The sequence below is a fragment of the Strongylocentrotus purpuratus genome, unplaced genomic scaffold (genome assembly GCF_000002235.5).
Source record: "Strongylocentrotus purpuratus isolate Spur 01 unplaced genomic scaffold, Spur_5.0 spur5_contig_842, whole genome shotgun sequence".
Taxonomy (NCBI): Eukaryota; Metazoa; Echinodermata; class Echinoidea; order Camarodonta; family Strongylocentrotidae; genus Strongylocentrotus; species Strongylocentrotus purpuratus.
In genome coordinates this window covers 491,699-504,574 of record NW_022145549.1, presented here as the reverse complement: position 1 = coordinate 504,574, position 12,876 = coordinate 491,699, and the positions used below count along the sequence as shown (strand labels likewise).

General features: G+C 40.2%; 2 protein-coding genes across 2 annotated transcripts; both read right to left on the bottom strand.

Moving 5' to 3' along the window:
• Positions 1–510: 510 nt before the first annotated feature.
• LOC115925444 (eukaryotic translation initiation factor 4 gamma-like) lies at positions 511–1,128 on the bottom strand. Its single transcript, XM_030989270.1, has one exon. The coding sequence runs from the start codon at positions 1,126–1,128 to the stop codon at positions 511–513; it is 618 nt and encodes a 205-aa protein (XP_030845130.1).
• Positions 1,129–6,108: 4,980 nt separating this feature from the next.
• LOC115925442 (mucin-5AC-like) lies at positions 6,109–12,603 on the bottom strand. Its single transcript, XM_030989262.1, has 6 exons — positions 12,427–12,603; positions 10,457–10,559; positions 10,121–10,155; positions 8,972–10,054; positions 8,275–8,425; positions 6,109–6,170 (listed from the first exon to the last, which is right to left on the bottom strand). Exons 1-6 carry the CDS (start codon positions 12,601–12,603, stop codon positions 6,109–6,111), a joined length of 1,611 nt encoding a protein of 536 aa, XP_030845122.1.
• Positions 12,604–12,876: the final 273 nt, after the last annotated feature.

The following is a 12,876-nucleotide window of genomic DNA, read 5'->3' as shown; positions in this document are numbered from 1 at the left end:
TCTTAGATTCCACTACACTTATTTTCTCTGAAACAAGATAATTCCTTTGGCTGTATGTCTTCCAATCCATAACTTCAGAACTCTTCACTGTAATGGCCACGTAAGGTTAGGGATGAGTTCTTGCCATGCTACACATGCAGGCAAGCCGGGCTGGTAACATCATCTCTCCCACCTGCTGGATAGCTCTTTCTATGACACTATGCATAGAGTCTCTCTCCGACTGCCCCTGTCCAACTCCAAAGAAGTATTGTTTGATGCTGTTGATACACTTTGCCCTTTCTATGAAGGTCAACATCGTACTGTGCAGAATAGAATTCTTATTCTGTCCAGGGCAACCATCGGCAAATATATCTTACTTCTTCAATGCCATTGTTATCGAGACCAAACAGATATGAAAGTATGTATGAACCAATTTCACAAGATCCGAGTTTGGTTTGCCCTTCATGCAATAGGTAGCTAGTTCCTTCCTTGGTACCACGACTGAAAACGGTGAAATAGTAATTGGCTAATCTACATTTGTAAAAAAAGCTCAGAGCAGGCAGAATTTGGGATGTAGATGACTTGCCGTAGGTCAAAAACAGCAGCGTTGAAGGTTGGATCTGTACAAGCTCTTTCCTTAGCTCTTTCCTTAGCTCTTTCCTTAGCTCTTTTCTTAGCTCTTTCCTTTGCTCTTTCTTTAGCTCTTTCCTTAGCTCTTTCCTTAGCTCTTTCCTTAGCTCTTTCCTTAGCTTTTTTCTTCTTCTCCCTCACTGTGTTTTTCTCCTTGATACGATTTGCGTAGTCGGTTGCAAGATCTTCCTTCTGATTCTGTGTACCCCTATGATATTCACATGTCCCATACTCTGAAAGCTTCCTTCTAGTATAGGATTTTTGTTTGGCGCTGGAGACACACGTCTTTTCCTGGAACCACTTCTTTTTTGATGCACTCTCCAAGACCATTCCATATTGCCTCTGTTTTCTGGCTTGTCCATTTGTATCTGTCATTGTTGCGTTGAAATGTCTTGCTATCCATTCTCTTTGCTTCTGAAGATTGTTGAGATCGAAGAAGGAGGAGCGGATTTTGACCCTTTCTTTATTGTATGATGCACAGGAAAACTCTGGAGTCACATCTTCTTCAACACTGTACATGTGGGTGTCATATGTTTTCCCACGCGCAGGCATCAGCTTTCTGGTCTTCTCACTGACTCCATTCCGTCTTCGCTATTTGTTTCATTCGTTTCCATTGCTCCAAACAGGATTTAGCCCCCCTCCCCCCTTTCCGTCCGTATCGAGCATTAAACTCCTGAGAAATTTCTTCCCAAACACTTGATTTTTGGGAAACCGTTTCGTATTCGTTTCTCTTAGATTCCACTACACTTATTTTCTCTGAAACAAGTTGGACAAGATAATTCTTCTCGTCTGCTGTCCAATTTGCGGACCTCGGACCTCGGCATTAGTTTTCTCATCTTCTCACTGATGTATGCTTTACCAGTATTTCTTTTCCTTTAATGATAGCACTCTTGCTCTTGATCTCCTTGGGAACCTTGATCTTTTTGAGCTGGTTCCCCTTCAACCAAGGAGTCCTCAGGCAAGGGCTCCAATCGTTAGTGGGTACCACTTCGTGGAATTTAAGCACTTTGGATCCATATTTGCCTCATCAGGTACCATCAGCTCCAGAAGATTTACCCTCTTTCAAGTGGGGGACCAACTTACGACATTATATACGCCGCAAATCTGTCACGACAATGGATGGAGGAAAAATTAACTTCTCCCCCCAAGTCGATTTGAATGTTCCAATCGCTGGCTCCATCAAGGCAAGTCCTCTGCATTCCTGTAGAATATCTGCCTGATCCATTTCCAGTCTCTTCTTCCCTGACGAAATTTATATAGGATGCTTGTGTTCGGGTCGGCTTTTGGTTGTGTACTATTATCCTCGTCTTCAAAACATCCCCAGTGGTACCCAGTACATGGTTGTGACGCCAAGTGTACCGGCCTTGTTGGAGACCTGTCAAGCAGCCAGCAAGAATATGTGTAGTCGTTGCTCTCTGTTGACGAAGCTTGCAAGCATCGTCTTCACTTAATCCCCAAGGCTTCAGTTTTGATGTTGATGCTACAGTGGCATATGCCGAACCAATCATGAATTGTAGCAATAAAGGGCTGGTATCAAACAGATTCCTCCAGGACAGCTTCTTTTGCTGCACTCCTTCCTATGCCGACCAAGCTCCTTGAACTGGCATCTGTACAGCTTTCACATAATTTATGTGAATTAATTTATGTCACATAAATTATCATGCTCCTTCACGACTAGTTTGCTAATATCTGTTCTGACTTCTTGTTCAGTGAGCCTCCTCACATGTTTACGGATTTGACCAACCCCCAATCCTCGTCTTCCATCCTGCCCTCTCACAATGTCCTCCATTCCGCTCTAGATATTGCCTTCTCAGCATCCCACTCCAAGCAATCATGGGGTCGGATGTTGTCTCCTCTCCTCGTGCGAATGTGAGTTTGGTGACTGAAGCATCCTCATGGTGCATCCTGTGGGACCTCTCGGTGGCTGCCCACTTTGCCTTCAGGGACTTAAACAGGCTTAAGTCACACGGTTGGAGCACATGTGAAGCATGTGCTGGAAAACAGTATAGAATAATCCTGTTTTCCAGGCACAGCTCAGCCATCTCGAGAAATAGATGGCTCCTGTGGCCGTCTACAAGGAGCAGGATTGGGAGAGTAACCCCCTTCTGTTTGAGGAAGGGAATAAAACAGTTGGCAATATAACCACAAAAAACTCGCTGTTCATCCAGCCGGAGGGGGAGCGTCCTATGTAAGTGCCTTCAGGAGCTTCACATGTAATCCAACCGTGTGACTTGAAGAGGCTCAAGTCACACGGTTGGATTACGTGCAAGGCATGTGCTGGAAAACAGAGTATTATCTTGTTTTCCAAGCACAGCTCGGCCACCTCGAGCGATAGATGGCTCCTGTGGCCGTCTACAAGAAGTAGCACACAACGGCATAAGTAATGTCACTTCCAGGTCTCATACATCGCGCATTAATTAAACGACCCCCGCTGGCCAAAAACTACCTCCTGACAAGCTTTTTTCAATTATTCCTGTTGTCATGGAAATGACTTATACTTTAGGAATGTGCATATATTATATATCATAAAAATATTCACATCAACAATAGATATCATTTCAGATTATATATCATAAAAATATTCACATCAACAATAGATATCATTTTCAGATTACCTTTTTAATTTGTTTGTTACACAACAGCATGTCTCATACATGGCGCATAAATGTCACGGACGAAAAATACCTCCCGGAAAGCTTTTGCAATTATCGTTGTTGCCATGGAAATGTGTCTTGTCGTAGTAAGTTGAATATACTATTTATTAAGGAAGAATATGTATCAACACTTTATGTCATAAAAATTTAATTGTTTCTATTTACTAAAGTAAAATGTACAAAAAATGCTTAAGTGGCCCCCAAAAACCTCCTTTACTCTATGCATTAGTGAAATAATAAGGCTTGAAATATACTTTCAGTAATCAGAAATTCTGAATTGGTCTTTATTCTCACAAACATATCTACCAAATGAGCAAGACCCATCCATTTCTATTTTTGTATGGCAATCTCTCTCTCTCCCACAAAACAAGCATAGTCTCATAACTTTTGACTTTGACCCTGCAAAACAGTGTCCTTTCCCTTTAAAACGGTGATCATCTTTGTAAATTCACATTGTCTTAATATTTCATTATTTTTTTCTGGGGAGGTGTACTTGTGGATTACCTTGTAAACAGTTCATCTGTGGAGATCACAGTTCCTGAGTTGAGACACTGCCATGCCTGTTGCTAAGATTAGAACCTGGGGGTTCATGCTGCCAACAAAAGTGTTATGTATGTTGCTAAGAATCTACAAAATACACCAAAAATAAGACCAACTACCGGTATTATTTTGTGCTCGTTTCAGATTTTTTTTTTAAATGTCACTTAATTTTTGTTGAGGTCTAGTTTCGTAGTTTTTGAAACTGGCTGTCTGAAGCTACCCCTACCTGGTATTTCTAAACGTCATTGGGGTCATCGAACACAGATGCACGCCACATCTTACACTTGTTTTTAAGGGCAAAGGTCTGAATAACCATGTTGACATCGATGGGTGTTGGTCTGTGTACAAGCATTTGAGATAACCCGTTGAGTTGTTCCTCACTCATAGTTGTCCTCAACCGACTCTTGATGAAAATTCTGATGAGAGATGATCCACAAATGGAATGGTCAGATTCACCCTGTGGTATTCCTAGGCTCCACAGTCATCTACTGCCCTAGAATTTGGTTTGTGTTTTTGACGCCCACACATATCAATTCCTTTCATAGCAAAAGCGCTCCTCACAATTTCTGTAAATTTGGCAGTTTAACGCTACGCGTACCGCCTTGACCGGACTGTGCGGTATCTGTGCAGTTCTGTGTGTAGAGAGGTCGGGCCGTGTTCATTATTTCTTGGGGGTGCATAAATTGCTCTAATTATACGTACGCGTGTAATGCGCAAGTTTATTGTGACGGCACTAAACCCATCCCACTCATTGTTCCCCTATTTTCATAATGGTACTGACCCAATGAAATGGCCGATGCTGCTTCATATCTAATTTTTTAGATTTCTCAATCTCAGATATAGTCTATACATTTTTTTTGTACAGTAAATGATCCCAAATCTCAATGGTATATGAAGTGATAATGTCATGAAGAGCATCACATATTTACATACTTTACTAAAATTAGCTTAATTTCATTGCTAGAATCAAACTCTTCGAAGAAAAGATCTAAAACAAAGACAAAGTCAAGAACACCAATTCGCTCTTTCTCCGTCCACATCTACAGTAGATTTGATATACAAACTACGTTGTGCTGCTGCGCTGGTCGGGATTAGTCTGAACTTTTTAACAAGTTAGTACTACTCCATTTATCTTATTTTCAAATACTTTCAGGCAAAGCAAATGATAGGTCAAAATTAAAAAAATATTAATTTTTATGTAAACATATATTTGTAATATTTTCACTTACCAAAAAAGAGTCAAAATGCCCGGTCAAAAGGTTGCAGTAAAGACTCTCGAGTTCAGAAAAGTAAGATGTATAATGTAGTGCAGTACGCTCGTACGCGCTGCGCTGCGTGTGTACATGTACTGTACTTATGCATGTTCAGTTATATGTGTATGCATAGCATTACGTACATGTATGCATACACGGCTAGCTGGCACAAAACCCAGGGTCGGGCTTCTAAAATGGGACATGAAGCATGATTTGACATGAAAATTGACGGGGCTAAAAATGAACCAATCAAAATTAGCTGTAAGTATGAAAAGCTTATATCATATGTCATTGTCTGGGATTGAGGATTTACACATTTGACGCAAAACGCGTTGCTGCAAAGTCGAAGATTGGTATATTGAAAGGCAATCGAGCTCAGTGCGGCCGATCAATGGACATTATGTATGAGAAAGTAAAAAAAGTGGAATGGATTGTAAAGTTTAACGTCAAAATGACGGAGGTTTTTTTTCAAGTAAGGGCATGGTTTTACATAGAATGTAAAGGAAATGTTTCCTTCTTCTCATATCTCGATTGAGGATATTATACTCAATTTCGATTTTTAATGGTAAAGAAAAGTGTAAAAAGATGTCGAGAATTTTACAATATGTCATGTAATATAAAATGCGCGCGGGTCGGTTGATCACCCAAAAGGAGTGCGAAGGAATTGATATGCACCCTTGGTTTTGCAGGACGAATGCCGGCCTCATTCCCCAACGTGTATGCTGCCTCGTACATCTCACGGTGCTTACTTTCTAAGCAGTCGGTCCAGATCTAATGGGAGTTGAATAATTACAGAAAAGTTTGGTAAACATCTATAGCAAATAGGGAAAAAATAATATATCCAATTTTAATGTTTGATCATTAAATGCATGCATAAACATAATTGACTTGACTCACCTGTTGAAGCCTTTGTTCAACCATCTTCACCTGCATCAAGCCCAATGAAATGTCTCTCTGCCTCCTTTGTAGATTCCAACCCACAGATTTTATATACCCGAGACGATACCCAGCAGTGTATAGGCAAGTGACAAATGCAAACTTAGTAATCGCTGCTAGTAGTCCCACGGCATCTGTAGCAGTTTTCCTGGTTTAAAATCTTCCGATGTCGTCATGTCTGTGAGCGTTTCAACAATCTATATAAGATTTAATAGTAATTGGACTCTGTCAATGAAAAGTTTTCGTTATCAAACTGCCCTAAAATGTTGATTTGATCACAAATTCAATAGAAAACGTAAGTTTTAAACATACTTGAAAACATACTTGAAGAGAAAAAATATTCTCAAAAAGAATGAAATGCTGATAATACTCCTAAAACAATAACTAGGGGTTACTTGTAAATAAACTATAGGTCCTAATATGGAGGGAAAAAAGCATGATGAATGGACGTTTCTGCATTAAAAGTGTGCTGCGGGTGGTTGTAAGTTTCGTTATAATGAATTCCTTTTTTTGCTTGAAATTCCCTTTTTTTGCCATCATGTTTCCCTTTTTTGGTCGCACAAGGTTGGCAGCTCTGTCCTCATCTTTTACCTCATCCTGCTCCATCCTTATCTTTCACATCTCATCAATACCATCCTCTCTTCCATGATGGCCGGTCAGCATCATCCCTGTCAATGATCTCATGACATCGCTTGTTCCTTTTGGAGGAAATGTTGAAAAAGGAAACCACCTGAATTGTCTTTCAACCTGATTAGTTGCAAGTAGACTTCTGGAGCCTCATCTGTCCTGTCTACTAGTGCCTCCTTGCATTTATCACAGGACTGATTGTGAAAAAGAAAGAAATATGTATATATAATTGCGATCAGCTCCAGTGATTTACGTTCCCGGTTCTCCTTCATCATTATATTGTGATCAAGAAGCTTGATCTTGTAGTTATTCTTGCAACGGCCCTCCTTATACCCCTCTTGATCAAAAATATATATTCACAAGCATATCCTATGGTAAGCAAGCAAGTATAAATCACAAAAAAATGTCCGCTCCGTGCCTGATTTTTTAGTTTTTCAGTCGGAGGCAATGATGCGTCTCCATCAACTATCAAATCCTCTGGTTGTAGATTTTGTGAGTTATCTTTTTCAGAAAATAGTGGCCTGGTTATACCGGAGCAGCTAGAGGCAACTGCACCCTCTGAAAAAAGGAATAATCTGCCATTCCATTCTCATGTAGTTGGTCAGAAGTCTTCTTGAGTCTGAAAAAGGGACATCTGCTGTTGCTCCTTCATCTGGTTTTCTGAAAGAAAGGTATACCTCTTTCGAAAAGAACATTCTGCACCACACTGCAGGCAAGATGATGTGATGATGTCCCGCAGGAATTTCCCGGCGTCATGTTGCTCATTGTTGGCGTATTTGGGCATCAATTATTTAATCTCCATGACAGCCTACTTGACCCCGCAGTTTGTTCTTGCTGCCTTCAGTTGTAGGATTTTTTCTAATGATGGAATCTTGTGCTCTGTTTGCCCTGGATACTTCTGCGCCAATGGGGAGGCTCCAATCACTTGAGCCGTTGCGTCATATAACATGTGTTACCAAGGTTTGGTATTCCCTGTTTGAAATAAATGAAAGTTTTGTTTATCAAAATAAAGCAAATTTTATCAAATGTTGACAATGTTATGGGTATAAACTTATATTCACAGAAAAAATTTAATTGAACTTTGTGCATTCATGGATTTTGCTTCACAAATTAATGATTGTCTTGACTTAAGAAAATCATAATCACATGTCTTTTTGGTCTCTCTGATGATACCACATTATCTATCTTGTTTCTTTTGACTTCGGGGCTTCGGAGTCTCCAACTTCTTCTCCAGTTTGGACTTTCATTCCCTGAAAACAAGTCATGAGATAGACAGCTGAGAAAAAACAAACAATCAAGATTATACCACTTTAATTTTGATGTTGGCTGCAAATGGGATATAGTACCTTTAATTACTGATTAATTATCTTATAATGTTTTTTTTTTAAATCCTTCCTTGCATTTGTGACCTTGTATGCAAACTTTCGGGATACGTCTGCTGGAGTTAGCATTGCCTATCCCCTCTTCTTTGACAAGGCTAAGACGAATTCTGCAAGATAAAATGAAAGTTTCTGGATAAACTGACAGATATGTTGAATGATTCAATATGGAAGCAGACATTCTGACAACTTTGGTACACTACTTGTAAAATAGGAAAGGCTCTAACTGATCAAATAGGTTCACTTTGTATGATATATTAGAACATGCTGACATACCTTGCACTGCTTCAACTTTTGCAGAGTCCAGGGGCGCCTTGTTATTTTTCCTTTTGCCCATGCCCCCGGACTCTGCAAGTTCTTCCTTGGCAAAGACCAAATCAATCGCTCCATTCAACAGGATGACAACAGGCATTAGTGAGGCCCCTGCCTTCGTGATTAGGGAATGGAGCTCCTTGGATCGTACAAGGATTTTGTTGTACTTATTGTCCTTTTTATTAATCATAAGTGGAACTTGCAAACAGAAAACAAAACCACAGTTTATAAGAAATCTTTGACCGATATGTTTTATATTATCACTATTGATTGATTAAAGTGCTCACAGTAAATCTCAGTAAGTGCAATTGATGATCATGAAATCAGTTAGTCTGGATGTTGCTAATATTTAATTTTCAATTTAACAGAAGACAAAACCTCACTTCCGTACCCAAATCTGGAAATTTAAGGAAAAAAATTGTTTTTCTTTCATGTGGATGTGCTTGGCACAAATTTTTAGGCTGGTGGGAATTAATGCTTAAGCAATTTTATTTGCCCTTTTGATCCAATCTGTATCTCCAATACAAACCTTATCAATAAATTTACAATATTTTTGATTTCCTTATATCATGCATTGTTCTATGCTTAAGGTATATTCACATTTATAGACAATACAATTTGGAGAACACACATGTAGAAAAATGCAGAATTGGAAATACACTTCCCATTGGGTCTGTGTTATCAAGAGGTTGAGAAGTTTGAGGAGATGAGGAGTGGCATGAGGAGTGACGTGAGAGACATGAGAAGCGTTAGGAGTGGCATTAGGAGTGACATGAGGAGTGAGGGAAAAGGTTTGAGGATGATTGAAAGATGTGATAGGAGAGAAGGAAGACTCCGGAGGAGAGAAGGCAGAGGTGTTAGGAGCAGAAAAGGTTTCATGAGCAGAGAAGGAAGACTCCGGAGGAGAGAAGGCAGAGGTGTTAGGAGCAGAAAAGGTTTCATGAGCAGAGAAGGAAGACTCCGGAGGAGAGAAGGCAGCAGTGTTAGGAGCAGAGAAGGTTTCATGAGCAGAGAAGGAAGACTCCAGAGGAGAGAATGTGGCAGTGTCAGGAGCAGAGAAGGTTTCATGAGCAGAGAAGGAAGACTCCGGAGGAGAGAATGTGGCAGTGTTAGGAGCAGAGAAGGTTTCATGAGCAGAGAAGGAAGACTCCGGAGGAGAGAAGGCAGAGGTGTTAGGAGCAGAGAAGGTTTCATGAGCAGAGAAGGAAGACTCCGTAGGAGAGAAGGCAGAGGTGTTAGGAGCAGAGAAGGTTTCATGAGCAGAGAAGGAAGACTCCGGAGGAGAGAAGGCAGCAGTGTTAGGAGCAGAGGTTTCATGAGCAGAGAAGGAAGACTCCGGAGGAGAGAAGGCAGAGGTGTTAGGAGCAGAGAAGGTTTCATGAGCAGAGAAGGAAGACTCCGGAGGAGAGAAGGCAGAGGTGTTAGGAGCAGAAAAGGTTTCATGAGCAGAGAAGGAAGACTCCGGAGGAGAGAAGGCAGCAGTGTTAGGAGCAGAGAAGGTTTCGTGAGCAGAGAAGGAAGACTCCGGAGGAGAGAAGGCAGCAGTGTTAGGAGCAGAGAAAGTTTCATAAGCAGAGAAGGAAGACTCCGGAGGAGAGAAGGCAGCAGTGTTAGGAGCAGAGAAAGTGTCAGGAGAGAAGGCAGCAATGCTAGGAGCAGAGAAGGTGTCAGGAGGAGAGAAGGCAGAGAAAGAAGAGGCGTTATCGTGAGAGACAGATGTGTTAAGAGAAGAAAAGTTAGCTGGCTAGAAAGGAGAGGTATAAGGGCTGGGAGAAGATGAGTCTTGTCTCTGACATTGCACAATATACACTAAATTCTCCATGGTATTGATGTCATCTGCTGAACCTAGGGAAGAGAAAAATGAGAAATAAGTTTCAAAATTAGATTCATATTGGTGACCATGTGAATGCCATTGTATTGCGTTCAAATTATTTTAATATCTTGGGTTTTGTATTAAAATTTAGAATCCATCCCGACTTTTAATATGCATGTTTAGTTTAGGGCGTGTACGAAAGCATGTATGATAATGAACATAATGCCATATTTCACTCCTGTAAATAAGTTTTGGGTTGGTTAATACATTTTCAACTGGTAAGTTATGGCATGTCAAAACATTACAATGATATCAATTTTTTTAAAGACTTACCATCAGAAATTTTGCCAGCTTGAGCTCTCTTGACAGCTTTCTTGTTTACCTCTTCTGGTTTCTCTGTGAAATAATCGACAATAATGTCTTCAAAATAAGTGGCCTATTCAACAACAAGAGCAGCACAACAGCGGGTAGCATGGGTGTCGATTTGTATCCGTGGTTGGGGGGGGGGGGGGGGGGGGATGAAAGGTGTCAAAATATTTTTGGCAATGTATCAAAGCAACCAAGAGGTAGAAGCGTGTGGCAGGTTGCACCCCCTCCCTCCCAAGTTATTAACTTTTTCAAGTCACCCTCAATAAAGATAACATTTCAGAGAATATATGAGTGGTAATAAAATTAATAACATGCTAAATGTTAGTCCTGACTCTTGCCTGCAGTGTAGGCCTACCAGACTGATATCATCTATTTTTAAACAAAATTTAGACATTACCAACAAAAAATCAACTTGTGAAAGTATTGTGTTACCAGTGGGCAAATGCATTAGGTTGGTTTGGTTAACTTCCAAGGAATCCTTCCTCATCTCTTTCCCCTCCTTCATTGCTTGTGGACATGGTGGAAGGACCACTTAGATCATGTTCATCATTTGCCTCTGTAAGGACATTGGTTTTGGAACTTCTTTCTCAGATTCCTTGTCTCTTTGATCTATGTTTGGTTCATTTTGCAGGGCAGAACTTTCACCTTCTTTATCTTTTTCTTCTCTTCTAGTAGATACCTGGAAGAAATTGGTTATCTTGGAGTACTTCTTGCGCTTTGGGGGGGGGGGGGGGGGGGGGGGGGGGTACTCAGATTTTAGTCGGACGGAGGTGTGTGGCTGAGACCTCCAAACCCATACCCACATCCAAGGGTCCTTTTGCTGTAAATAATAGGTACCCATGTCTAAGAATTTTTTGTGAAATACGGACCCATGTCTAAGAATTTCAAACTTTAAATATTACATTTTTTTAGCTGTAATAATACAATGGCCAATCATTTTGCAGTTTTCAATAAAATTCTTTATCAGTAAACTGTACCATACTACATGTAGTTTACAAGTACCTCTAGCATCTGTTTTAATTGAAGGACTTTTCCTGTTTTAATTAAAAGATTTTTCAAAGTACACCAGAATTTTTGTTGTACCTAGTATAAACCATTTATACATTCCTTTTCAATATGACATGGTTACCTTTTATGTTCACTAAAATGCACTTTTATTGTACTTTAATTGTTTGTACACTATCAAAACAGAGCTATTTTAAATACATGATGATTACGGGTATGAATACACACAAGGGCCAATAGGTATAGAGGTTTGCAGCTGCTTGAAGCCTGTATTGTTCTAACCCATAGATAGAGGTACAGAGTTTTTGAAAGGTTTAAATGAGTCGGGATTTCCTCCTCAAATTGGCAACAACTATATCTGTATTTCACTCTGTATATCTGTATATCTGTATATCAAATGACCTAGTATAAAACAATTTATACACTCCTTTTCATATATGGCAAATATTTCCTTTATGTTTACTCTATGTTTTAACCATTTTTCTTGTACTTTCTTTGGACACTTTCATAGAGATCTTTTTCAAATACAGTCATGATGAATACACACAAGGTCCAATAGGAAGTGTGACTGATCTACATGTACTAACCAAGATAATAGATAGGCAACTATATTTGCTGTTACGAACAGAAAACTTACGGGTATTAAAAAGCCGTAATTTGTGGTAAACTTCACAAGTCTTGATGTTTTGAGTAAAATTATCAGGCTTGCATTAGGTGACATATTCAGTCGCAGTACGTGTACGTTTTAGATCGTCTTATTACTTCTACTTCTACGACGATACTCAGCAGGATCCATAAGTCAGGATGTATAGTGCTGAGGAATAAACTATCTAGTTCTTGGTCTAGATGCTGGGTGGAAGCGCTCCCTTGAAGCCCTCCAGTGAAGTAGCGTCAAGGGTGATCTTTGAAAGTGCATTCCACGCAGTTACTGTCCGAGGGAAAAATGAGTTCTGGTAGAGCTGGGTGCGGGATCGGATAGCCAGCAACTTCTTTGAGTGATACTGTCGTGTGTTGCTGGCAATCATGGGTGCTGTGTAATGGTGTGCATTGATGGCTACTGTGTTGTTTTGGATCTCCAGGCTCTCCCATTTCAGATGTTGAATCATGGCCGAGACACTGGTTAGAAGAAGGCTCTTCAGGACGAATGGTCACTCGCACAGTGCCATCAAAGCTGTCTTGCTCTCGCTCCCTTGGTCTTCTAGAAGTACATCTAGTTGTTTTTGCTCTTACCAAACTATCAGACTTTTTCCTGAGCTCTTCTATCTCTTCCTTTGGCGGAGTATAACTATCCCCCTTGCATGACAAATTCACTTTAGTAAAAATATCAACAAAGGCAATAGTGTTTACATCACTTACTTCTATGTAGTTCTGTGAACCAT

Bases quoted from the DNA above. Each gene is read 5' to 3' on its own strand.
- LOC115925444 (XM_030989270.1), bottom strand. From the start codon at position 1,128: ATGTACAGTGTTGAAGAAGATGTGACTCCAGAGTTTTCCTGTGCATCA.
- LOC115925442 (XM_030989262.1), bottom strand. From the start codon at position 12,603: ATGATTCAACATCTGAAATGGGAGAGCCTGGAGATCCAAAACAACACA. The intron at 10,560-12,426 runs GTAACTGCGTGG...GTTGTTGAATAG, and splicing joins ACTCATTTTTCCCTCGGACA to GCCACTTATTTTGAAGACAT. The intron at 6,171-8,274 runs GTATGTCAGCAT...AAACGCTCACAG, and splicing joins AAAAGTTGAAGCAGTGCAAG to ACATGACGACATCGGAAGAT.